Genomic DNA, 26,527 nt, shown 5'->3' on the forward strand with positions numbered 1-26,527 from the left:
CCCTTTTCTCAATAAACAAACCAAAAAACAAGAACAAAAAAAATAATCTAAGAAGGCAAAAACCAAATGGAGAATGTGGGCATCGATCCCACTACCTCTCGCATGCTAAGCAAGCGCTCTACCACTTGAGCTAATTCCCCTTCTAACAAAGAAAACCCCAAACCAAAAACAAGAACAAAAACAAAAAATGTAAGCAGGCAAAAGCCAAATGGAGAATGTGGGCATCGATCCCACTACCTCTCGCATGCTAAGCAAGCGCTCTACCATTTGAGCTAATTCCCCTTTACTCAATGAATAAACCAAAAACCAAAAACAAGAAAAAAAAATTTTTAAGCAGTTAAAAGCCAAATGGAGAATGTGGGCATCGATCCCACTACCTCTCGCATGCTAAGCAAGCGCTCTACCATTTGAGCAAATTCCCCTTTACTCAATAAACAAACCAAAAACAAGAACAAAATTAAAAACAAAATATTTAAGCAGGCAAAAGCCAAATGGAGAATGTGGGCATCGATCCCACTACCTCTCGCATGCGAAGAAAGCGCTCTACCACTTGAGCTAATTCCCCTTCTAACAATGAAAACCCCAAACAAAAAACAAGAACAAAAAAGAAAAATGTAAGCAGGCAAAAGCCAAATGGAGAATGTGGGCATCGATCCCACTACCTCTCGCATGCTAAGCAAGCGCTCTACCATTTGAGCTAATTCCCCTTTACTCAATGAATAAACCAAAAACAAGAAAAAAAAATTTAAGCAGTTAAAAGCCAAATGGAGAATGTGGGCATTGATCCCACTACCTCTCGCATGCTAAGCAAGCGCTCTACCATTTGAGCTAATTCCCCTTTACTCAGTGAATAAACCAAAAACCAAAAACAAGAAAAAAATATATATATTTAAGCAGGCAAAAGCCAAATGGAGAATGTGGGCATCGATCCCACTACCTCTCGCATGCAAAGCAAGCGCTCTACCATTTGAGCTAATTCCTCTTCACTCAATGAATAAACCAAAAACCAAAAACAAGAACAATAACAAAAAATTTAAGCAGGCAAAAGCCAAATGGAGAATGTGGGCATCGATCCCACTACCTCTCGCATGCTAAGCAAGCACTCTACCATTTGAGCTAATTCCCCTTTACTCAATAAACAAACCAAAAACAAGAACAAAATTAAAAACAAAATATTTAAGCAGGCAAAAGCCAAATGGAGAATGTGGGCATCGATCCCACTACCTCTCGCATGCGAAGCAAGCACTCTACCACTTGAGCTAATTCCCCTTCTAACAATGAAAACCCCAAACAAAAAACAAGAACAAAAAAGAAAAATGTAAGCAGGCAAAAGCCAAATGGAGAATGTGGGCATCGATCCCACTACCTCTCGCATGCTAAGCAAGCGCTCTACCATTTGAGCTAATCCCCCTTTACTCAATGAACAAACCAAAAACCAAAAACAAGAAAAAAAAAATTTTAAGCAGTTAAAAGCCAAATGGAGAATGTGGGCATTGATCCCACTACCTCTTGCATGCTAAGCAAGCGCTCTACCATTTGAGCTAATTCCCCTTTACTCAGTGCATAAACCAAAAACCAAAAACAAGAAAAAATATATATATATTTAAGCAGGCAAAAGCCAAATGGAGAATGTGGGCATCGATCCCACTACCTCTCGCATGCAAAGCAAGCGCTCTACCACTTGAGCTAATTCCCCTTCCAACAATGAAAACCCCAAACAAAATACAAGAACAAAAACGAAAAATGTAATCAGGCAAAACCCAAATGGAGAATGTGGGCATCGATCCCACTACCTCTCGCATGCTAAGCAAGCGCTCTACCATTTGAGCTAATTCCTCTTTACTCAATGAATAAACCAAAAACCAAAAACAAGAACAAAAACAAAAAATTTAAGCAGGCAAAAGCCAAATGGAGAATGTGGGCATCGATCCCACTACCTCTCGCATGCTAAGCAAGCGCTCTACCATTTGAGCTAAATCCCCTTCTAACAAAGAAAACCCCAAACCAGAAACAGTAATAAAAAAAACATTTAACGAAGGCAAAACTCAATTGGAGAATGTGGGCATCGATCCCACTACCTCTCGCATGCTAAGCAAGCGCTCTACCATTTGAGCTAATTCCCCTTTACACAATGAATAAACCAAAAACCAAAAACAAGAACAAAAAAATAATAATTTAAGCAGGCAAAAGCCAAATGGAGAATGTGGGCATCGATCCCACTACCTCTCGCATGCGAAGCAAGCGCTCTACCACTTGAGCTAATTCCCCTTCTAAAAAAGAAAACCCCAAACAAAAAACAAGAACAAAAACGAAAAATGTAAGCAGGCAAAAGCCAAATGGAGAATGTGGGCATCGATCCCACTACCTCTCGCATGCTAAGCAAGCGCTCTACCATTTGAGCTAATTCCCCTTTACTCAATGAATAAACCAAAAACCAAAAACAAGAACAACAACAAAAAAAAAATTTAAGCAGGCAAAAGCCAAATGGAGAATGTGGGCATCAATCCCACTACCTCTCGCATGCGAAGCAAGCGCTCTACCACTTGAGCTAATTCCCCTTCTTACAAATGAAAACCCCAAACAAAAAACAAGAACAAAAGCGAAAAATGTAAGCAGGCAAAAGCCAAATGGAGAATGTGGGCATCGATCCCACTACCTCTCGCCTGCTAAGCAAGCGCTCTACCATTTGAGCTAATTCCCCTTTTCTCAATAAACAAACCAAAAAACAAGAACAAAAAAAATAATCTAAGAAGGCAAAAACCAAATGGAGAATGTGGGCATCGATCCCACTACCTCTCGCATGCTAAGCAAGCGCTCTACCACTTGAGCTAATTCCCCTTCTAACAAAGAAAACCCCAAACCAAAAACAAGAACAAAAACAAAAAATGTAAGCAGGCAAAAGCCAAATGGAGAATGTGGGCATCGATCCCACTACCTCTCGCATGCTAAGCAAGCGCTCTACCACTTGAGCTAATTCCCCTTCTTACAAATGAAAACCCCAAACAAAAAACAAGAACAAAAACAAAAAATGTAAGCAGGCAAAAGCCAAATGGAGAATGTGGGCATCGATCCCACTACCTCTCGCATGCGAAGCAAGCACTCTACCACTTGAGCTAATTCCCCTTCTAACAATGAAAACCCCAAACAAAAAACAAGAACAAAAAAGAAAAATGTAAGCAGGCAAAAGCCAAATGGAGAATGTGGGCATCGATCCCACTACCTCTCGCATGCTAAGCAAGCGCTCTACCATTTGAGCTAATCCCCCTTTACTCAATGAATAAACCAAAAACCAAAAACAAGAAAAAAAAAATTTTAAGCAGTTAAAAGCCAAATGGAGAATGTGGGCATTGATCCCACTACCTCTCGCATGCTAAGCAAGCGCTCTACCATTTGAGCTAATTCCCCTTTACTCAGTGCATAAACCAAAAACCAAAAACAAGAAAAAATATATATATATTTAAGCAGGCAAAAGCCAAATGGAGAATGTGGGCATCGATCCCACTACCTCTCGCATGCAAAGCAAGCGCTCTACCACTTGAGCTAATTCCCCTTCCAACAATGAAAACCCCAAACAAAATACAAGAACAAAAACGAAAAATGTAATCAGGCAAAACCCAAATGGAGAATGTGGGCATCGATCCCACTACCTCTCGCATGCTAAGCAAGCGCTCTACCATTTGAGCTAATTCCTCTTTACTCAATGAATAAACCAAAAACCAAAAACAAGAACAAAAACAAAAAATTTAAGCAGGCAAAAGCCAAATGGAGAATGTGGGCATCGATCCCACTACCTCTCGCATGCTAAGCAAGCGCTCTACCATTTGAGCTAATTCCCCTTTACACAATGAATAAACCAAAAACCAAAAACAAGAACAAAAAAATAATAATTTAAGCAGGCAAAAGCCAAATGGAGAATGTGGGCATCGATCCCACTACCTCTCGCATGCGAAGCAAGCGCTCTACCACTTGAGCTAATTCCCCTTCTAAAAAAGAAAACCCCAAACAAAAAACAAGAACAAAAACGAAAAATGTAAGCAGGCAAAAGCCAAATGGAGAATGTGGGCATCGATCCCACTACCTCTCGCATGCTAAGCAAGCGCTCTACCATTTGAGCTAATTCCCCTTTACTCAATGAATAAACCAAAAACCAAAAACAAGAACAACAAAAAAAAAAAAATTTAAGCAGGCAAAAGCCAAATGGAGAATGTGGGCATCAATCCCACTACCTCTCGCATGCGAAGCAAGCGCTCTACCACTTGAGCTAATTCCCCTTCTTACAAATGAAAACCCCAAACAAAAAACAAGAACAAAAGCAAAAAATGTAAGCAGGCAAAAGCCAAATGGAGAATGTGGGCATCGATCCCACTACCTCTCGCCTGCTAAGCAAGCGCTCTACCATTTGAGCTAATTCCCCTTTTCTCAATAAACAAACCAAAAAACAAGAACAAAAAAAATAATCTAAGAAGGCAAAAACCAAATGGAGAATGTGGGCATCGATCCCACTACCTCTCGCATGCTAAGCAAGCGCTCTACCACTTGAGCTAATTCCCCTTCTAACAAAGAAAACCCCAAACCAAAAACAAGAACAAAAACAAAAAATGTAAGCAGGCAAAAGCCAAATGGAGAATGTGGGCATCGATCCCACTACCTCTCGCATGCTAAGCAAGCGCTCTACCACTTGAGCTAATTCCCCTTCTTACAAATGAAAACCCCAAACAAAAAACAAGAACAAAAACAAAAAATGTAAGCAGGCAAAAGCCAAATGGAGAATGTGGGCATCGATCCCACTACCTCTCGCATGCTAAGCAAGCGCTCTACCATTTGAGCTAATTCCCCTTTACTCAATCAACAAACCAAAAACAAGATAAAAAAAACAAAAATCTAAGAAGGCAAAAGCCAAATGGAGAATGTGGGCATCGATCCCACTACCTCTCGCATGCTAAGCAAGCGCTCTACCATTTGAGCTAATTCCCCTTTACTCAATAAACAAACCAAAAACAAGAACAAAAACAAAACATCTAAGAAGGCAAAACTCAATTGGAGAATGTGGGCATCGATCCCACTACCTCTCGCATGCTAAGCAAGCGCTCTACCATTTGAGCTAATTCCCCTTTACTCAATCAACAAACCAAAAACAAGATAAAAAAAACAAAAATCTAAGAAGGCAAAAGCCAAATGGAGAATGTGGGCATCGATCCCACTACCTCTCGCATGCTAAGCAAGCGCTCTACCATTTGAGCTAATTCCCCTTTACGCAATAAACAAACCAAAAACCAAAAACAAGAACAAAAAAAAAAACTAAGAAGGCAAAAACCTAATGGAGAATGTGGGCATCGATCCCACTACCTCTCGCATGCTAAGCAAGCGCTCTACCATTTGAGCTAATTCCCCTTTACTCAATGAATAAACCAAATACCAAAAACAAGAACAAAAACAAAAAATTTAAGCAGGCAAAAGCCAAATGGAGAATGTGGGCATCGATCCCACTACCTCTCGCATGCTAAGCAAGCGCTCTACCATTTGAGCTAATTCCCCTTCTCATAAAGACAATCCCAAACCAAAAACAAGAACAACAAAAAATGTAACGAAGGCAAAACCAATTGGAGAATAAGGGCATCAATCCCATGACCTCGAGCATGGTAAGCGAGCGCTCCATTATTTGAGCGTATTCCTCCTTTTGCAAATAAAAACCCCACCAAAAACAATAACAAAAGTTAACTAGCAGAAAAAAAGCCAAATGGAGAATGCGGGCATCGATCCCACTACCTCTCGCATGCGAAGCAAGCGCTCTACCATTTGAGCTAATTCCCCTTTCCACAAAAAAAAAAAACTTTACTAAAACAAAAACAAAAACTTAACAAGCTGGCAGCCAATTGGAGAATGTGGGCATTGATCCCACTACCTCTCGCATGCAAAGCAAGCGCTCTACCATTTGAGCTAATTCCCCCTTTTTGTAATGCCCTCCACCACCACGAAAAACAACAACAACGAGCAAGCAAAAGTTAATTGAAGAATTTGGCCATCGATCCCACTACCGCTCTCATGCTAAGCGTGCGCTCTAGCAATTGAGCTAATTCCCCTTCTCATAAAGACAATCCCAAACCAAAAACAAGAACAACAAAAAATGTAACGAAGGCAAAACCAATTGGAGAATAAGGGCATCAATCCCATGACCTCGAGCATGGTAAGCGAGCGCTCCAATTATCAATCAATCAATAGCAATTGAGCTAATTCCCCTTTTCACAAAGAAAACCCCAAACCAAAAACAACAACAAAAGTAAACGAGCAGGTAAAAAGCCAAATGAAGAATGTGGGCATCGATCCCAATACTTCTCGCATGCGAAGCGAGCGGTCTAACATTTAAGCTAATTCCCCTTTGCAAAAAAATTAATAAAACCCTACCAAAACAAAAACAAACATTTAACAAGCTGGCAGCCAATTGGAGAATGTGGGCATCGGTCCCACTACCTCACACATGTTAAGCAAGCACATTCTACCATGATCTTATTCCCCTTTTGTGCAGCAAAAACACCAAAATTGCAAAAACCAAGAACAAAAATGTATTTTGTAGCAGCTCACGGTTTATAAAATTAATCTTGTGGTCTTTTGTATGTTTCTGCGTGGCGTCCAAAAATCTGTTTTTCAACTTCGGTCTTGCGGTGGAGGACGTTGGACTGCACGTTCGCAGGTGCTCGGACGTTCTTGCAAAGAATTTATCCACGTTGCTATCTTGGCACTGTGAGTTGCTGATTATTTTCCCACAAGTTGCCGACACTTCATTTTGTTGGACAGCAGAAACGCTGAGCATTTGTTTTTCATACCCACGCGAGAAGACACGAGAAAATGAGGCTGTCAAATTTGAGTTGTTGTTGCTCGTGTATTTGATGTCGCCGAGTGTCATTTTTTTGGTCACATATTTTGCTCTTTTTTTTTTTTATCACAAGATTGTTTTATTGTTTTTCTGAATATTTTTCTTTTCTTTAATTGCATTTTCCATGTTATATTTTAATAGTTCTTGTAGTTTCTAATACTTGGGTATATTACTTTTTAATTGTTTTGAATATTTTTACATTTTTCATCCAATAGTTGTTTCTTTCCCTAACATTTGTATCTTTTTTTTTATAATTCCTAATATTTGTGAATTTTATATTTAATATTTTTGTCCAGTATTTTGCATTATTGTCCAATAAGTATGCATTTGAGTTTTGTATTTTTAATTGTTATTAACACTGTTTGTGTATTTTCTTAATTTAATATTTTGTATTTTTCTCTCATATTTGGTATTGTTTTCTAATATTAATCATGGTTTATTATTACTCCCTGCCCTGATATTGTTTTGTGATTATTTGTGTCATCATCCCAATGTTCTTTCAACTTTTGTCTCTGGTTGGATTTGCAGTTTGAAAAATGAAAAATTCCTGTTGTGAAAATAAGATCCAAGTGGAGAATGCGGGCATGTGGAGAATGCGGGCATGTGGAGCACCGCAGCTTGCCGTTGTCACGTCCGGTACGCGGCGGCGAAAAAGGAAAGCCGCCGTGTCGTAACTGGAGACGGCATTTAAGTGCCGCGCAGGGCGTGCACGGGCCTGTCAACGCGCTGCAGACGTGACAAGGTGTTCCTGGCAGGTAAGCGCGGCCCTCATGAGACACGCTGGGAAACAAACACGCCTTCATAACACCTTGTCCTTTCCAATGGAACTCGTTATATCATTTAGCAAAAAGAATAAATTCATATTTGCTCAAAATTTGTGATTTTTTTTTTAATTTTGCCAAAAATGCTCAAATATGCTATTCAGCTAGCAAAATGTAGCATAGCTGTTTGATTATTTATTTACTAATGTATTTATTTTACAACACTGCACAGTCCCTGTCGGTCTTAGTGGTTAGGATTGGGCGCTCTCACCGCCGCAGCCCGGGTTTGAGTCCTGGTCAGAGAACTACACACTTTGTGTGGCGAAATGCGAAGACCTGAAAACAAAATGAGATGATTCTAAAATGACTGCAACTTTAAAAAAAGAAAAGGGGACTCTAAACATGTTCATTTACTCATGAATTAATATTTTTGATTTGCTTTTACCAAGAGAAAGTTGGACAAAGCGTAACAACACGCACACAAACAAACTCGTCTGCCTACTTTTTTATGGTGTTGTTGACTAAATGTGTTCAAGGCCCCTGACTTCCTGTCCCGCACACACTACACAAGTCAGCAACTTTGCTTGTCGGCACCACAGAAGCAACCGAGTGCGTGCGCACACTGCTGGAACAGAAAAGGTTCCAGTCCGATACTGTTTGCTTCGAGAACTTCAAAAGCCAGTTCCAGGAACTACAGGAACAAAAAAAGTCCTGGAACTTTTGATGGAAATGCAACCCTGCAAGAGCTTAAACAGTACCCCGGAACTACTACACCTGGAACTGGCTGCCATGTTTCGGTTCTGTGGGGGTTGGCTTTTTGTTTGTTGTGGGTCTTGTTGTTGTTTTTGTCCGTGGTTGGTGTTTTTTGTCGTGTTCCTGGTTTCTCCCCGTCTCGTTATGTCTAACCACGTCATGCCAAGAACTAATGTGGAAATGTAGATATTTTCCTGAAGAAGTCCTTTCAGGAGCTAATGTTGCTGTCACCGTTTTTTTTTTTTTTATTTCACTCATTTTAATCTTTTCTGTTGAAAACAAGAAACGCTGAACTAGCACACGAATGTACTGTGCCTCCAGACAAGCTTCCAAAAGTGCTGAGCTTGCACACACACACAAAAAAAAAGTGAGTCATAAGAGTGACACTTGAGGCTAAACGCTTATTATCATAACGGCACGCGCGGGGATTACGATGAATAATAACGATGCCAGAGTGCGTGCGTGCGCGTCGGGCGTGGAAGGCACTTGGCAAAAGCACACAAACAAAAAAAAAGAGGAAGTCAACTACATTCCAAAACGCACGCAAAGGCACGCTTGCACGTGAGTCGCGCGTTCACGCGCGCATACAACAAGTGTGACGGAAGGAAGGAAGCGAGTCAGGTCCAAAACAACAACTCACCACTGTCGCTTTGTGGTGATGGTGGTGGCCGGCGGCGGCGCGCGCGCACGCGGGCCCGAGCACGGAGAGCGTGAGGATGAGGAGCCAGCGGCAGAAGCGGCCGCCGGACGCGTGCGCGCTCGTCCGCATCTCGGCCGGCTGCCTTGCTTGCTCGTCGTGACGCGCGCCTGCCTGCCGCTTCAAGTCGTCCGCTCGGAATCGTCTCCCGCTTTAAATACCGCCTCCGAAACGTCTTTGTTCTCCACGGGCCACCGTACGAACACACGCGCGCGCGAGTGTGTCTTGGGTGTCGTCACGTGACCGTTAACCCTGTGCGTGCCGCACACGCGGGGCGCACTTTTTCATTCTGAACTCCAAACGCAACTTAAAACGGCTGTTGTGTGAGTTAAAAGTGTGATTTCAGACTGTCCCTGAAGGTAACACCTGACTTGATACTCACGGTTCCGGCACCTGCGGATTCTTTTGTTGTTGTTTTTCGTCGAATTTTCTGGACTTCTCAAAAAGTACAACTGTCACCAGGAGGATCTTATTTTGACCCCCACAAGTTCCCCCAGAACTAAATTGAGACTATAATTCCCACAGTCCAAACACAAAATCGTCTTCCAAAAGTTACTTGTTGCAGCTAAAGTTTGAGGAACTTTTTGTTGTTGTAAATGTGTAGTTGTACTTTCTGTAACAAGGAAGGTTTCAACTCGGTATGCGCAACAAAAAGTTTTTAAAGCACACAAAACAATGTACAATAAAAGACATGTTGTCTTTAAATAAAAGCAGACGTGAATCCCTTTCTTGATGTGAGTAAGCGGCGTGATCACGTTTCCATAAGGGGAACCTTTATTTTTGCAGCTGGGACATAAAAGACCTGCTAAGGGGGGCTATGAGGAGGCAGTTTATCCGAGGGGGGCTTTGTGACCACCTCAAACAGGGGGGAAAGTAGGGGGTGGGGTGGGGGGGATTCCTTCTGTGAATCACATTGAGATCATTTGTGTAATTACAAGCACTAATAGCATGCGGACGCCCGGATTTTCATGAGCGCACTTGAGAAGGAGCCGGCAATAAAAACAGGCCAGAACTGTCGACCGCAGCAAGAAATTAAACCTTTGAAACTTTACAATAGAATAATACAATAAGCCTTCTTTAGTCCCTCAATGGGTATAATTCCGCTTCATCCAACAGCAGCAAGAATAGTTGCAGCAGTCCAGTTGTGCTCACAAGTTTGCATAACCGACATTGCATACAAACTGCACGTGCCAGCTCGGAGAAATAAACAGTCTTGCAAATCAATACTCAGCTGCATTTCGAATCAAAAGACCCCATTAAAAATGTTGTTGTTGTTATCATTTTCGGCACAAAAATCGAATAACTTCGCAAAATAGTTAAAAAGATAATACAATACAATCAGCTCATAAAGACAGTTTCACTTAGTTAGCAATATGAAATTTGGTAGACATGTAAGCTATATCCTGAGAAGTCTCCAGAAATAATGCATCGGATTTATATAGCGCTTTTCTATCTAATTAGAGACAGACGCTTTACAATGGAACGGATACATTATTCATGCGCACACACATTTAAGTAGCCACAGCTGCCGTGGGGTAGGCTGACGGACGAGTGGCTGCCAGTGTGCGCCAACGGCCCCTCCGACCACCAACCAAACATTCGCACCTTCCATACGCCAGCGTGAGTAGCACTGGAGGCAATGTGTGTCAAGTGCCTTGCCCAAGAACACAACGACACATGACTTGGGGAGAGCGGGGGATCGAACAAGCCGGCCTTCTGGTTACCGAACGACCATCTCTACACCCTGAGCCACGGCCGCCACACACTCAGGTTAACTCATTCGCTGAAGCAACCCCCTTCGCCCCTGGCTGTTTTACTGGATTTTGACTGATTTTGCAAGGCCCACAGAATATTGTGTTCTATTGCTATAAAAACATGGAACCTACCAAAAAGAAAGATTAGAGTCTCTTCCTTCATCAGGAAAAAAAAATACAATGTCTGTTTCCGTTTTGCAGCAATTAGCATTAGAATATAGCTGAGTTTCATCACTATTCACAAATCTGTTTAAAACAGTGGGCGAAACAGCTTTTTGCAACATGGCCCTGGTTGCTCTCTTATACTCTGCTGCCACCTGCTGGTCGTGTTTCTAATAACTACCATTGCTTCAAGCATTCTCTTCAGTTGAGAGGCTGCATCAAAGCCTTCTGTATGCTCTAGAATTAAAAAATAAATAAAAATAGAATAAAAACGTATAAATATGTCTTTGGGACACTGGTAATTTGGGCCGCAATTGAGTTAAAATAACAACTTGCATAATTTTACAGCTTTAAAAAAAAAAAATCTCGATAATATTACAAATGTAATTTTATAAAGTCACTGCTTTTCCCTTAGATTACGACATAAAATTACAACTTTCTTCCTCATAACATTATGGGTTTATTTGAACAAAATCAAGATTGTATTTGTAATATTTCAACTTGTACTTCTAGAATATTACATGTTCTCTCTCGCATTAAAAAAACATATAAATACGTCTTGTTAATATGTATGGCAATATTAAAAATAGAACATATTTATATGTTTTGAGGGAGCAAATGAGTTAAAAGTGTCCATTTCCTGCAAAATCTGTAATTCGCAATTGTCATGGACGTTGATGTCGTTGTTCGCACCTGGGCAAGAAGCAGCTCCTTGCCAGTGTTCTTGTTTGTGATTTACTACATCACTATAATATCGATGTAAAAGCAGCTGTTGCGTGATATAGAATTTAATATTTACTATCAGCAACATGACATGACAACACACGAAAAAATGAGAGGCGCTTGTGTACAGACGACAGTCGGTCGTGAAAAAAAACCTTTTATGACGACGCCAGCCTGCGGCGAGCGTCACATTAACGGTCACAACAGAACATTTATGTTCCAAAGGAAAAGTCCAAAGTGATTGACGTAGCACATGCGCGGCACACATGGCTTGCACTACATTTTCTTTTATGAGGCCGTGGAAGCGTTCCAGCACGCGACAGAGGATCTCAATTAAGGGAGAAAGAAGCCAGGCTCGGCGTCGGGTTCCGGGCGGCTGCCAAGTACTCTATTATCTGGAATGACGTGACTCGCCGACAAGGAAACCGGAACGGGAGACAAAGCAGGAGCCGAGAGGAACGCGACACAGATCACGTTTCGAGGTAAATGCTAACAGCTTGGCAAAGACACATAGAAAAAGATGCACTTCCAACAGTGGCCACAAGGTGATCGAAAGAAGTTTGATTTGAAATTTTACAGTCAAGTCTATCACAATCAGACCCCACAAAATTCTCCAAAGCCACGCCCAAAAAGAGGGGAAGTCCGTCATTTTGATTCAAAGCGGCCATTTTAGCATATAACACAAATCTCATCTAATGAGAATTGCTTAAAAAGTGGTCTTAAGCAGCCATTTTGGACCACTCCAAGAGATATTGCCCAAGTGCTACCAAATTTGAACCTCATACGCTCGACAAATAGCCGGAATTCATTTCAACTGTTAATATTTTACTTTAGCGCTGAAATGAAACATTATGTAACGCATGAAGTCCACCAGTTCAACTCTGTACACATTTATCAATAACGCGTCTGTTCAAAGCTCAACATCGGCATGATAACATTATGCTCTCGCTCCTTTTTTTCTTAATTCAATCTAACCATTGGAAAAGACTTGAAGTGATGCCGCCAAGCAAACTTCTGACCTACTTGGCCCGAAGGCAACGACGTAGTAATAAAACAATATCAAGATAAAGGGACGGAATTGTTTTCATCTCCATGAACAACCACCTTTCCTGCATTTGCAGGTGTGGCGAACGTCATAAAAAAGTATTGAAATGATGAAACGATGACAAGGAAATATGCTAACTAGCTAATGGTTGCTTCTGAATTTTTTCTTTGATCTTTTTTTTTTTAACAGTAAACCTGCTTACATGGTTTTTAAAATGGTAGCCTACATATTTTGTTAATTCAGTTTTTTTAAGACAAAAAAGGTTTTTGTTTACCTTAACTTGACTCGACGCCCGAGGTGGCAAATCCACATCCAGAAAGTAAAAACCCTGCCACAGTTTGTCTTTAGCCATTGATGCTAGCAGGTAAACGACCGCCATGGGAGCTCGCTAGGGAGCTAGCTAGCACCCGGCAGGATTTACCACCTCTGCTCGACGGCAGCAAGGTAAACGAAAACCTTTTTTGTCTTAAAAAAAAAAAACAGCACGGTATAGATTTGAAGACAAGATGAACCTTTTTAACCTACATAGGTTGTTAATGTTTCCATTGTGGGCTGAAGAAAGGAAAAACTTATCTTTACATCAGAGGCCCACACAAACACTTCGCGACACCGAACTGACCCGCATCCGCTAAAAGACGACGACGACGATAATGTCAACGACGATAACATCAATTATGTTGTCACACAAATGGCAAAAAAAGTTTCCTAGGCTGCATTTATCTCTAACGTGGACATTATCTTTAAGCTTTATAACATAAAGTAGAGGACGTTGGGACATTTTGGAGCAGGAAATAAGGGAGACCAAAGTTGGCGGAGACAAGAATGTTAAGATGCTAATGCTAGCCTCCAGTGGGTGAGTCTAAATAAAAACTAGAAAAATAGATGACATCAAGAATTAGAAGGTTAAGATCTTAAGATTGTGTGGTTTACATTGTTCACATTATAGCAAAAATTGGCTTGGTAGAGAATTTAAAAAAAAAGAAAAGAAATTCAAACCCTGGAGCCAGTTTGATTTACCAACGTGAAATGTAGGCGGGCATGTCTTATCATGACTCATGAGTACACCCATAAACACATCGCTAAAAGTCATACCTGGAAAAAAAAAAGTGTTGTCATTTGGGTTCAAAGGTGGACATTTATGGGTAAAACATGAAAAAAGAAAACAAGACATGATTGATTGGTGCTTTGATCCGGTGGCTACGCAGCTACTTAGTTAGCGACCAAACTGCTAATGATGCATCAACAACCTGTGCAAACTCTTCTTGCATTATCTTGCTTTCCACATGTTGTTCCACTTGTTTCAATGATTCAACCGGATTGTTGCGTGAACTGCTTTTTGTGGACTTACCTTGCACAACGGCTTCTTTTGACTCCACTGTGGAGATGCCGCGCCAAAAGCAACGATGGGGAACGATCTTGTCGAAAGAGTTTGATCTTGCGGAGGTGACGCCAAGTCCAGGCTGTCCATCAGCTGAGCGTTGGGTCAACTGTTTCCTTTTTCTTTCTTTTCGTTTCTGTTGACGTCTTCAAAACAAAGTGGAGAAGGATCACACACATTGAAAGATCGCTCGCCGATTCTCACAGCTGGTCGCTGTAATATCACAATTCGTGATCATGTAATCACCCAGCCGGATTGATATTAACCTTTGGAAGGTAGTTGACAGAACGGCCCGCATGACTCTTGGCTATCACGTAGCTCTGCTAATGATGTTGATTGGAGGTGTTGTTTCCTGTCTATATTGTAAATGGATTCATTATTAGAATGTTTTAATTATTTTTTTTATGTAAATCCAACACTTTTTTTTTTTCAGTGCACCACATCTGCCCTTGAAGCCAGTTTCACTTTTCAACATGAAATTTGTCCAAAATGTCTATCAAGGGTAGACCCATAAAAAAGTCTCAAGAAGCCATAACACAAAAAACATAGCGTCTTGTTATGTCCATTTTTTTTTTTTTTTACGTTTTGGGGATGCCTGCAATTCAGTTTCATCCCCAAAACGTAAAAATAAAAAAATGAGAAAAAAATGGACATAAGTGTTTTTCCACATATAGCAGCGACGATAGGCAGGTGTCCATTTTGGTTTGATTTAAGAGTCATTTTTCCATTAGAATTGCCAGGGGTCATTCAAAGACAAACTTGTCAAAGGGACGTGCGTGCGGTCAGGGAAGGAAAGTGTGAGGTTGATGAGAGTACAGCACCCACAAAAAAAGTCTCAAATATGAAATGACTGAAAATACATCAGTTTCTTTTTTTGGGTTTGAAGCGACCATTTCAGAGTTATTTTGGTGAGGGCAAGGGGTCATTCAAAAAACAACAAATTTGTCCACGAGTTTTTTTTTTTTAGGGGAAATAAGTGGTTCGGATAATGGATGGATGCTTACTACCAAATTCGAACCATGCATACGAGGTAGATGGAAGTTATGAAGCTTTGGAATTCGTATCATTGCATGTGGAATCATCAAAGTATGACGACTTGCTATGAAACACACAACTCCAATCAACAGTTTGCTGGTGTTTGTGGGTGCTCATGAGGCACAATGCAAGGTGAAAGGTCGCACAGCTCAAGTCTGCGGATGATGCAATGTGGGAATCTTTTCATATTAAATGAGCTCAACAACAGCGGCGGAACCAAGCTTCCTATCTTCAGGAAGCATCAGAATTTTTTTTCCCAGTTGATGTTAGCAGAGTTTTTTTTTGCAAACAAAGAGCATGTGTGCCTGAGTCTTAATGGGAAGCAGACGCCAGAATCTGTGCGTATGTGTGTTCAGGCATTAAATGGCATCCTCAGCTCCTGGCGGGACCCCGTTTGACTGCTCGCCGCTGCACGCGATCTAATGAGGTGACGGCGTTAAAATTCAGGACATCAAAGCCAAGTCGGTTTACTTCCTGATGGTCACTGTGCGGTCACTGACGATGATTTGGTAGCTCATTTTTCTGCAGACTATTCAGAAAATCTGAGCTGTGTAAGAAGAACCAGCTTTTAATAAGTCATTAAACTATATTAAGGTTCATCGCAGATTTTTTTTTTTAAAAGCAATCACTTTTTTAATGGGTTTTTACAGTATACAGGCAAGTCCGAATTTAGAGGTAGTAGTACCATGCAGCACTGAACTCTACTGGAAAGACATACATTGTAATTAAGAGCAAGACGACTAAACTGCAGTAAAGGTCATTTTTCGCATAGAAAGAAGAATATGCCTACAAGAACTCTCTGCTTGTCCTATAAATTACTGCTCCGTCCGTGTGTTTGAAGTAGCAGTTGTTTAAATGTTCATAATGACCGTAAGCTAACTTCTATTTGCACATTTATGGCATCGCACATGTTAGCTTGGAAAAAGTATATACATATATATTGTATAGTATTTCATGGTCATTACTCTCATAAAATGGCTGCCAGTTACTGATATCATTCACATGATTAGATTATAGCCAATAAATTATTATGTTCTTTTTGTCAAACTAATAAATAATTATGTGACTTTCACCTCCTGTTCGCCATTTTCTCGTTTCTCTCACGACGCACTCAGCGACTTCTTCATGCCTGTAAACAACACTTATGAAGCCATCAAAAAGAGCGACGACGCCATCTAGTGGCCGTTATCAGCAGTGCCGTCAAAACACGTTACCAAAGCAGGGCTCCTCTGACTGTGACGTCACGTCTTTTGTTGAAAGCAGTGAAGTCACGTCTAATGTGACGCGAGGGGGGAACCCGGCACTTCAAATTCAATTTAAGCACGTGTACAAGCCGAATGTCTGGTAAAAGTTGTGTTTTACGAGAGGTGCCTTAGGGCAGCACCGCCCTGCTCCCTACCTGCCTGTCACATCCTGAGTTTTCATTTGAGAAAATAGTCAATTAAAAAAAGCGAAATTAATAAAAAAATTTTTTAAATAAACCATTAACCATGGCTGCTGAAATCATCGAGCTTTTGGACACGGACAAGTTGTATTTGACACAAATACGATATTTGGAGGAGCAGCTGGAGAAGTAAGATAATTATTAGACAACAATGCTAGCGTGCGAGGAAGCGTAATAGCTTTGCAGTGGGGGGGAGTTTCAGTCATTAAAAAGGAAGAATTATGTTTTATTTTTTTTATTTTTAAGTACCTTTGATTTGTCTTATGAAGGTAACAAATCCAGGAATCACAAACAGGAAGACTTCAACTCAAATTAATTTTATTAATTCATTGCCTGTTGATTTTCTTTTAGAATTAATCAAATCGGGTTTCAAAATTATTTTTTCTCCCCATCCCTTTCATCAAAAGCAGGACATGATTTGAAATTAACAGTGCAGAAGATTTAAGGCCGTAACATCTGAAAATGGGCAAGCATGTTGATCATTTCCAAAGTAAAATCAGATGTTTGTAAATTAAAATCTTATTTTGATTAAACACAAAAAATCTGCATGCTTTCATGAAGGACTGCAAACAAATCTAAATCTGAGAATATTTACTGATAAGATGGACAAGTTAAACAATCTCTTGTTGAGTAACGTGGTAATAGATTCTAATTGTCAATTTATCAATAATTGTTGCACCTCTAGTTAGTAGCCTTCATGCTAGCTTACTGAGTACTGATTAGCATCAGCATTCAACGTGTTAACTTTTTAATATATTTTTTTAAAGTTAACGGCCATTTAATGTAAGCAACATAATTGGAAAATGCTACATTTACACCAAGTAGCCTTCATGTTGGCTACAGAGCACAAATTAGCAATAACAGAAAAATGCTACATTTAAATCAAGTAGCCTTCATGCTAGACACAAATTAGTATTAGCATTGGAGATGTTAGCACGCGACATACCTTTCATTAGCATCTCTTTGTATGTATGTGTTGGCTCATCCAGATTTTTCTGCGCACACTTAGCATGTAGCACTTAGCATGACGTTGACGTGTTATTGTCGTCCAGATGCCAGACCAAATGCGAGGAGCTCGAGAACCAGGTCCAGGACCTGCTGTACGAGCAGCGGGTGCTACGCAAGGACAAGGCGGATGTGACGCGCTACCTGAAGCGCGCGCTGGATACCAAGGACAAAAAGGTGGAGATGTTGATGGAACAGGTGGAGAGCCAGCAGGAGGCGGCGGAACGGCAAAAGGAGATCATGGAGCAGCTGGAGGCCACGGTAGAGCAGCTGGAGGCGCGCATAAAGGAGCTCAATGTGGATATCAGCACGCAAAGTCAGAGCGCAATAAATAACATGCTACACATAAAAATGCCATAAAAAATGGCACAACTTTCTTGTGCAAATGTCCCAACTTGTTTTATTTCTTTGTGCTCTGTCAGTGGGGAAGCTGGAAGGTCAGGCTGAGCAGCTGGTGACTCTAGAGGAAAAGTTGGTGAAGCAAAAGCAGGACCAGGAGGCCGCCGTTCGCCGCCTCAGGGAGGAAGCAGACCGAGACAAAACCAAGTAACTCCACCGTCCACCTTTTCCTCGTTCTTCCGCCCACCCTCCGCGGGGTCGAGTTGTGAACCTTGTTGTCCCCGGCAGCATGATCGCCGAGACCATGAGGAACATGGAGGTGGTGTTTGAGGACAAGGTGGCCAAGATGCTACAGCAGGAGCGGGAGCAGAACAACGAGAAGATGCATCAGCTGCAAAACATGCTGGGAGAGAATATGACCCTGTGGCAGGAGAAGGACGTGATGGCGAAGAGAGAGCTGGAGCTCTACTGCGAGGTCAGCCGCCTCCAGGAGGAGCTCGTCAAGAAGCCGAGACGCAAGCTCCGCAGGAAGGTCAGGGCGTACACATACACATATGTACATAGACCTCTGGGGACTCAGACCGTCTCTTGGAATTAGAAGCTCGAAGCTTCTCTCTGGACTGAAATCTTTTCTTGGGGCAAGAATCTTCTATCGGGACTAGACCGTTCTTTGAACGACAACCTTCACTGGTGACTAGTACCTTCACTTGAGACCAGAACCATCTCTCAGGACTATGACATTCAGCCAGGTCTCCTCGTGATAAGGAAACCTTTCTAGTGACTCGATCCTTCTTTGGGGACTGGAAGCTTCTCTTGGAACTGGAATCTACTTGGACAAAAGCCTATCAGGACTAAAACCTTCTCTCTGGACTAAAACCTCTGGTGACCAGTACCTTCTCTCAAGAATAGAACATTCTCTTGGGACTACAATCTTCTGTTGGGTCTAGAAGCTTCACTTGGTATGATAACTTTCTCTCAATACAAGAACTTCTCTGGTAACTAGTATCTTCTATTGAGATGAAAACCTTCGCTTAAGACTAGAAGTTTGTCTTGGTGAGGAGAATCTTCTCACGGGACTCGAACCCTTTTAAGACTGGACGCATATCTTGGGACTGGAATCTCTACTTGAGGTGAGAACCTTCTATTAGGACTCGGATCTTATCTAGGGACTAAAACCCCTGGTGACTAGTTCCTTCTCTCAAGACTACAAACATCACTTGGGACTAGAAGCACCTCTTGGGACTGGAAACTTTTCTCTGATGAGATCCTTCTCCCAGGGTTAGAACGTTTTCTTTGGACTAGAATTTCACATGGGACTAGAACCTTATCTGGGGCTAGAATCTTCTCACAGGATAAGAACATTGCTTTGGGATTACAAGATTTTCTTGAGCCTGGAATCTTTACTTGGGATGAGAACGTTATCTTGGGTCTGTTAAGGACAAGACTGTTTTCTCAAGATGATCAACTTCTCTCGTGACTGACGAGCCCATTCTCTTGCGGAAAGAGAACATTGTTTTGGGACTCAAAGCTTCTCTAGAGAATAGACACTTGTCTTGTGAGTACAACATTTAATTGGGACCAGAACATTCTCTTAGGACTAATTCCTCCTCAAGACTATGGGACTGAAGTCTGGGACTAGAACCTTCTTTTTGGACTCCAATCTTATTTTAAAACTAAACCCTTCCCTTGAGACTAGACTTTCTCAAGATGAGAACATTTTATCATGACTAAAACCTTGTCTGGAGACCAGTATCTTCTCTGAAGTCTCAAGCCTTCTCTTTATACTCTTCCCTTGACACTAGACTCCTCATTTGAGACTACAACCTTCTTTAAGGACAAGGACCTCCTGTCTTGGGACTATTACCTTCTGTCATTGGTTGAGTGTTTTCCTATTTGCCTGAGATCCATGTTCATGTCCTGTTCTTCACAGTGATCAATCATCTCACATGTTCTTCTTATGAACTCCTACACTGAAATGTTTACCAACTGGAACAACAACAAAGACCACAGGACCAGGAAGTGTAATGACGCATCATGTTCACGGTTGCCGCCGCCAGCAAGACGTTGGGAAAGAGCTGCACATCTGTTTTCTGACTGCCCTCAAACCCCTCTGTGTCGCTGTACCTGACAAACTACAAAACTGTCATGGAAACTACATATATCATAAATACACCAGAAACGGTCAAATTACATAAATTCATCCAAAGTACAAAGCACTATGAAAACAAACACAAACTGCTGAAACTATCATCCATACAACCACAACTACAAAAATGGATAAATACTGAAGTCTTCATACTGACAACAGAACTGATCACAGACTACATGAACTGAAATTTAAAAAAAAAAAAGGACAGCAGATGCATTACCAATTACTTCACTATAAAACTTTCATACCACATACGGCAAGTACTGCCGGAACTGTCCAACATTACCAGAAATGGCGAATCCAGGTCCAGAAAGTAAAAACCCTGCCACAGTTTGGCTTTAGCGCCTAGTGCTATCTAGCTATCTAGCTAGCTTCCTAGCAGGTAAACGAGCACCATGGGAGCTAGCTAGCTAACTAACACCTGAGGCTAAAGCCAAATTGGCAGGGTTTTAACTTTCTGGACCTGGATTTGCCACCTCTGAACATTACCATACAGATTACAGAAACTCCTTCAAACCACTGAAACAATTTAAAAGACGTAAACTCATCCAAAGTACATAAACTACCAAATTCCATGCAAACTACAGAAGCCATGCAGGAATAATACAAGACGCATGGACTACCATACCACTTGCAAAAAAAGTGTACAAACTTTGAAACTACCCGTAAACTACCACATAAACAACATACACTAACACACGAAACCACTAAATGAAATGCTACATAACACGACCGCGCACACCACATGGCGTGACATTGTGTAGAATGATCCTCGCTGAGATTCCACTTAAACAAACACAAAGATTCCGGAATGTAGCAGAAATGATGAGCACTCAGGAATTCAAATGATAAGACCACCAATCAGCTTCCTGTAAGCAAACAACACCAGACGACCTGGCAGGATGTCAATGGATATACTACAAGGCGACATCGATGGCAACGACATGGAACTAGAGAAAACACAACAGCAAGAAATGGCACGACAAAGTCGATGACAAACTAATGTTACGCTACATAAGAGTTATGAAGGAGCTGCTTTGATTGGCAGGCGGCTGAAGTCGGGGCAGTGAACGCACTCACAGGTCAGCCGGCCTGCACTCATGAAATTGGATTTACAAAATTCATGAAAATTGGCCTTGCGTGGCCCACTAAATGACACAAATTGCTTTACATGTCACGAGCTGACACACTAAATGAGACAATTGGCACGACATGACACAATATGCATCAATAATGTAACCTGACCTGATGCGCTTTCTTTGGACAACCAATGGCATGCCTCGGCAGCTGACCTAAGGCCCGCCCCCTGAAACTCAATGTTGTGATTTGTTCACCTTTGACTCTCTGGAGAATCAGAAGTATTTCCTCCACCGTAACAGCACGTCCTTCCTTCTTTTCCTCTGTTTTACTCTTTTGTGTTGTATGTGTGTGTTCGCAATCTGATCAATGTCTCCAGGGTGGTTTTCACAACACTGTCTGTTAACCAAAAACACATGTCAGCGTTTTGCCTGCAGGGTGAGACTTTTAGTGCCTGAAAATGTGCAAAAACATGTCTAAAAGTGGAAAGTGTCAATTTCATGTGAGGTATAATTTTTTTTTTTTTTTTGTGAAAAGTGTGTTGAGCGTTATGTAACCAGCAAAACGACTACAGAGTGAAGGAATAAGTAAAAGTGCTCTGTACTTACTACATACGGCTCACCACTCAAATACATCACATTCTTTTGTACGTCACGTGACTTTACTTATTGGTCACCATATATTGAGCTGCTTCACTTTGTCTGGTCCATGTTTAGTGTGTTTACACACCTTGTCACCATACAGCACAAATGGCACAATTACATAAATTCAATATTTTTTCACAAATCCTATACTATTTATTGGTCAGTTATTTATTTTTATTTATTTTTTTACACATTTTTGACCAATCTGAAATGTTGAAAACTCTTCGATGATGCAATGTTAATGGTTTAAGCAGTATGTAGCATTATTTGACATAATAAATGACTTAATTGTGTCACAAGACTTAAATACATCATAAAAATTACGACCATAATTATGTCATGTGACTTACATACGTCATGGCTTACATTGACGTGATGACTAAATCTACCTGTTTTGCATAGATATTGTACCCAGAATGCATTGTGTGCCGCAGTTCATGAAGTTATAAGGATGTTAATCCTTATAATATGTGTTTATGTTACCAGTAATTGAATTTGTGTCTTATTTGTTTTTTTTTATTATTTTTAAACAAATCGAAACTTTAGGTTGTGTGTAAAATAATGACATCCAGGACAATTCCGTGTACAAGTTTCATTGCTCATCTGAGGACTGCTTCTGAAATTATGAATTTATATGTTGTCATTGTGGCCGGCTGATTAATTGGTCTGACATTACAAATTTTTTTTTTAACTCTACAAAATTGTCTCGCGTGCCGGATTAAATCCCTTGGCGGGCCCGGGGGCCGTATGTTTGACACCCCTAGCCTACGCCATATTGTGTTGCATGACTTAGCACAACTTGTATGTCACATGATACACTGCATTCAAACGTTTACACAAAGTCGAATTTCACCCATAAAGGCTGAAGTGTCTCATGTAGTCATTTCTAGTAAACTAATAGTTTATGTAGTTAGTATGTTTAATCCGGATATTTCACCAAATTAGTGTATGTTCAATCACTGCGAGGAAAAAAAAAGAGGGAAAAAAAAATGGGGTTAAGGACGATGTGGACTTTACCCTGACTGAACCTTTCCCTCGTTTCCGCCTCCAGACAGGAGGGAGGGAAATGGGGGCCGCGAAAGGGGGGCGTGCCTTCTCAGCACCACAAAAACGTCTCACCCGAGGCGGCCCCGCTGTCAGTCAGTCAAGATGGAGTTGTATCTAGACCTTCGCTCGCAGCCCTGCCGCTCCCTCTTCATATTCGCCAGGGTCAACGCTATTCCCTTTGACTTCAAGCTGGTGGACCTGGCCAAAGGTACACACACAAACATGCACGCTCATGTTGACTTGACGCAAAGTAAACATCCATTAAAATAACTTTGTGTGTGCGTGTGTAAAAGGGGAGCAGTATGGCGAAGAGTTTGGGAAGATCGGCCCGATAAGGAAAGTTCCAGTCATGAAGGACGGCGACTTTGTCCTGACGGAGAGGTAAAAACAACCAATGGAATAAGCACACACTTTCTCCGTTTGAAAGGTACTGGGACAGAATGATGGGACGAAGACTCGAAAATACAGTTCCATAGGCAAAACAGTTGTGACTATGTGAAAGGGAATGGGGGAAAACCAGAACAGAATGTGAAGATTAACATCTGATATTAGACCCACTCATGCTGACCTTATAAGGCTGTGTGAAAGGTACTGATGACCATTCAAAAGTAGCATTATAGGCGGAACAGTAGAGGAAATGTGGAAAAAAGTAAAGTGTGTGAAAGGTAAAAGCAAAAAAACACAAAAAAAACGGGTTGTGATAATTAACAGTAGACCCTTTCACACTGCACTTAATAACCGTGTGAAAGGTACTGACACTGAATAAGCGGCCAAAGATTCAAAGGCAGTTCCATAGGTTTAACAGTAGCGACTGTGTGAAAGGCAGTAGCGGATAGGTGTGAAGTTTAACAGCCAACAATAGACCCTTTCACACTGCCCTTGAAAGCTGTGTAAAAGGCACAGAGACAGAATGGGTGGCTGAAAATTCAAAGGTAGTAACATTTAAGAGTTTGAAAGTGGAGACTGAAGAGGAATAGTGGAAAACCAGACCCGGAGCTGCGAAGGTAAAAGCTGTATGAAAGGTACAGACACTAAAAGGGAAGTGAGTGAAAATTCAAAGGTACTTATCATAGATGTGCTATTGTGAAAGGAAATAGCAGAGGCTGGAATTCCAGCGTGAATATTAAGAGCCAAATTAGACCCTTATACACTGCCTTTAAAAGTTGTGAAAGATACTAATACCAAATGGAGGGATGAAGATTCAAAGGTAGCATGGCGTAACAATAATGTCAGTGTGAAAAGGAATAGTGGAAAACTGGAACAGGGTGTGTGAAGATAGACACCCACCAAGACCTTTTCACACTGCCTCTAAAAGCTGTGTGAAAGTACATTTTTCACACGGCCTATCAAATGTCATCACCTTTTAGTGTGTAAGGTTCTCTGCATGGAAGGGGTGATGCTAAGCTACATCTGAGCAATACAGTCCAGAGAGATACAACACGCCATGATATTGCATGTACAATTTGATGCTCCGCCCTCTCCTCAGTCTCCCGCGTTTTGATTGGATGCTGATCAGGAAGTAGCATCAAAGCGGCTAACTGTTACTTTTTGCTAGCGTTGCCATCCTTCAGTACCTGGCTGAGAAGCACGCGTCCAGCCTTCCCGATCACTGGTACCCGGCCGACCTGCGGCAGCGGGCGCGAGTCAACGAGTATCTATCCTGGCAGCAGATGAATCTGCGAGCCCACGGGTCAAAGGTCTTCTTGCTCAAGGTAGGGCACCCCCACTACCCTCGTCACACCCCTTAACACTATTCTTAGTGCCTCTGCTTTATTTGTACATATGAGCCATTCTTTTGGTTCTAGCCACTTCCTGTAGTTCATGTCACTAGCGACGTTCACAAAAAATACTTTTTGTGATGCTTTTAAAGAAATATAGCAATACTGTACTTTATACAATCATACAGTAAAGAGTAAGACACAGTTAAATGTTTTGTTGTTTTTGCTTTAAGTTACTTCTAGTGTACACACCTTGGCCACTAGGGGGCAGTACAAACATTTGGATCTACAGTACATGGAGGCGTTCCTCAGTAAACCGCAGCAAGATTATTATAGTTAATAAAAACAAACAAAAATAACTAAAACACATTAAAACATTTTTTGTTAAGAAAATAAAATGATTTTTAAAATAAAACCTAACTGACAATAACTAACAATGGATGTGTCAAAGGCGATAGCGCTTCTTGTCACATGTTTGCGATAACATGCAGCCATGCGTAATGTATGCGTCCAATAATTAACACACTCCCGACAGTTATTCAATCACGATATCTGCCACCTTGCGCAATCGAATTAAACACAACCACTGCAAATAATCCACACAGTCAAAAGTGTGTGTTTGTGTGCGTGTGTCAGAACATGTACCCGCTGGTGATGGGCCAGGAGGTGCCCGAGGACAAGATGTCGTCAGCCGTGGACGAAGTGAACCAGACTGTGGACGTGCTGGAGAAGCATTTCCTGGGTGAAAGCTTGTTCCTGTGTGGCGCCTCCATCTCGCTGGCTGACCTGGTGGCCGTGGCGGAGATCATGCAGGTGATGCAGCCGCAATACAAAACAGCTGACGTCTTTTTTCATGACAGATCCATCCGTTGGATGTGGTGGGGTTTGCTCCCACTTGGTACCTAAGTAACTAGCTAGCTATCAAATTAACAGGCCAACAAACTTGCTCGCAAACGAGCTAGCTAACCAACTAAACAACGAGCTAACAAATGAGTTAACTACCTAATTAGCATGCTAACTAGACAGTGAAGGTACTAACTAGTTAACCAGCTCGCTGACAAGAGATGATCTACCTTACAATCCAACCAACAAGCTATACAGCTAGCTAACTAGCTACGTACTAAACTAGCTGACTCACTAGATGAGGCTCAGTGATCTAAGTTATAAACTAACTTACTTTAGTTACTAGCTGAAAAATCGCCTGACTGTCTGGCTTGCTAACTGCCAAGCTACTTATGTAATGGCAATAACTGCCTTTGTTACTAATTTCATAAATTAATGGACTTAGTAGCAGGATAACTAAATAACAAATGTATTAGTTTGCTGACCAACTGACATCCTAACTGGCCAGCTAATTGGCTTAAGTATGTAAAAGCTAGCTAAATAAACTGATGCTGCGTCATCATCAGGTAAAATAAGGAAACTAGCTAGCTAGCTAGCTAAGTTTCCAGTGGAAACAGTTGATTTCCCCGTTTTTCACTTGCCAGTTTGTGTTGTTGTTGTTGTGTTCAGCCCGTGAGCAGCGGCGTGGACGTGTTCTCAGGGCGTCCCAAGCTGTCTGCGTGGCGGGAGCGCGTGAAGAAGGAGATTGGCGTTGCGCTCTTCGACGAGGCCAATGCTGCCATCATGGCGAGCGGCGGCGTGACACACTCGCTGCGTGAAAGAGACCTGCCCCAAATCTTCAAAGACAAATTCAAGAAAGCTTTCATGTGAATGTCAATAAAAACATCAGAACAAAATTAACGCTACTTTGTGAAAAGACTCATTTTGAACATACGGCCACATGATGGCGCTGTTTTGGCTGTGGTTTGTCCTCATTCAAAACGTCAACACGTAACAATTAGTTAGTCTAATAGCCTAATTGCTTAAAAGGAACCCCGACTGTAATGACAAGTTTGCTCTATATTATTTATTTGGTTGTTACT

The 26,527-nt window shown here is 41.5% G+C and overlaps 3 protein-coding genes and 1 non-coding gene across 6 annotated transcripts in view; 2 read left to right on the forward strand and 2 right to left on the reverse strand.

Moving 5' to 3' along the window:
- The window catches only part of mmp11a (matrix metallopeptidase 11a), a 51,741-nt gene extending 27,856 nt beyond the window's left edge, over nucleotides 1–23,885 (reverse strand). Inside the window, exons 1-2 of one of the 3 annotated variants that reach the window (XM_086075294.1) lie at nucleotides 22,957–23,885; nucleotides 14,115–14,290 (exon numbers count right to left, since the gene is read on the reverse strand). In XM_086075294.1, the coding sequence (XP_085931420.1) occupies nucleotides 14,115–14,234 (120 nt within the window). In that variant the 5' untranslated portion in view covers nucleotides 14,235–14,290; nucleotides 22,957–23,885. Of the gene's footprint in view, nucleotides 1–9,025; nucleotides 9,277–14,114; nucleotides 14,291–16,252; nucleotides 16,309–22,956 lie in introns of those variants that run through there. The other 2 variants (XM_086075292.1, XM_086075291.1) reach the window with 2 other exon arrangements.
- trnaa-agc (transfer RNA alanine (anticodon AGC)) lies at nucleotides 1,479–1,551 on the reverse strand. Its single transcript has one exon. It is a non-coding gene; the product is annotated as a tRNA-Ala (tRNA).
- Nucleotides 16,541–22,083, forward strand: cfap157 (cilia and flagella associated protein 157). The gene is made up of 5 exons (XM_086075370.1): nucleotides 16,541–16,752; nucleotides 17,676–17,944; nucleotides 18,051–18,174; nucleotides 18,256–18,499; nucleotides 19,898–22,083. Exons 1-5 carry the CDS (start codon nucleotides 16,670–16,672, stop codon nucleotides 19,898–19,900), a joined length of 723 nt encoding a protein of 240 aa, XP_085931496.1. The 5' UTR covers nucleotides 16,541–16,669; the 3' UTR covers nucleotides 19,901–22,083.
- On the forward strand, nucleotides 22,926–26,345 carry gstt1a (glutathione S-transferase theta 1a). Its single transcript, XM_086075369.1, has 5 exons — nucleotides 22,926–23,092; nucleotides 23,178–23,265; nucleotides 24,440–24,596; nucleotides 25,239–25,415; nucleotides 26,115–26,345. The coding sequence occupies exons 1-5, from the start codon at nucleotides 22,987–22,989 to the stop codon at nucleotides 26,313–26,315; spliced, it is 729 nt and encodes a 242-aa protein (XP_085931495.1). The 5' UTR covers nucleotides 22,926–22,986; the 3' UTR covers nucleotides 26,316–26,345.
- Nucleotides 26,346–26,527: the final 182 nt, after the last annotated feature.

This window comes from Leptonotus elevatus, chromosome 5, assembly GCF_054856555.1.
Source record: "Leptonotus elevatus isolate MCC_2025b chromosome 5, RoL_Lele_1.0, whole genome shotgun sequence".
Classification (NCBI taxonomy): Eukaryota; Metazoa; Chordata; class Actinopteri; order Syngnathiformes; family Syngnathidae; genus Leptonotus; species Leptonotus elevatus.

Coding starts and splice junctions, on each gene's coding strand:
- gstt1a (XM_086075369.1), top strand. CDS start 22,987: ATGGAGTTGTATCTAGACCTTCGCTCGCAGCCCTGCCGCTCCCTCTTC. Junction 23,093..23,177: donor GCTGGTGGACCTGGCCAAAG/GTACACACACAA, acceptor CGTGTGTAAAAG/GGGAGCAGTATGGCGAAGAG. Junction 25,416..26,114: donor CCGTGGCGGAGATCATGCAG/GTGATGCAGCCG, acceptor TGTTGTGTTCAG/CCCGTGAGCAGCGGCGTGGA.
- cfap157 (XM_086075370.1), top strand. CDS start 16,670: ATGGCTGCTGAAATCATCGAGCTTTTGGACACGGACAAGTTGTATTTG. Junction 16,753..17,675: donor TTGGAGGAGCAGCTGGAGAA/GTAAGATAATTA, acceptor ATTGTCGTCCAG/ATGCCAGACCAAATGCGAGG. Junction 17,945..18,050: donor TGTGGATATCAGCACGCAAA/GTCAGAGCGCAA, acceptor GTGCTCTGTCAG/TGGGGAAGCTGGAAGGTCAG.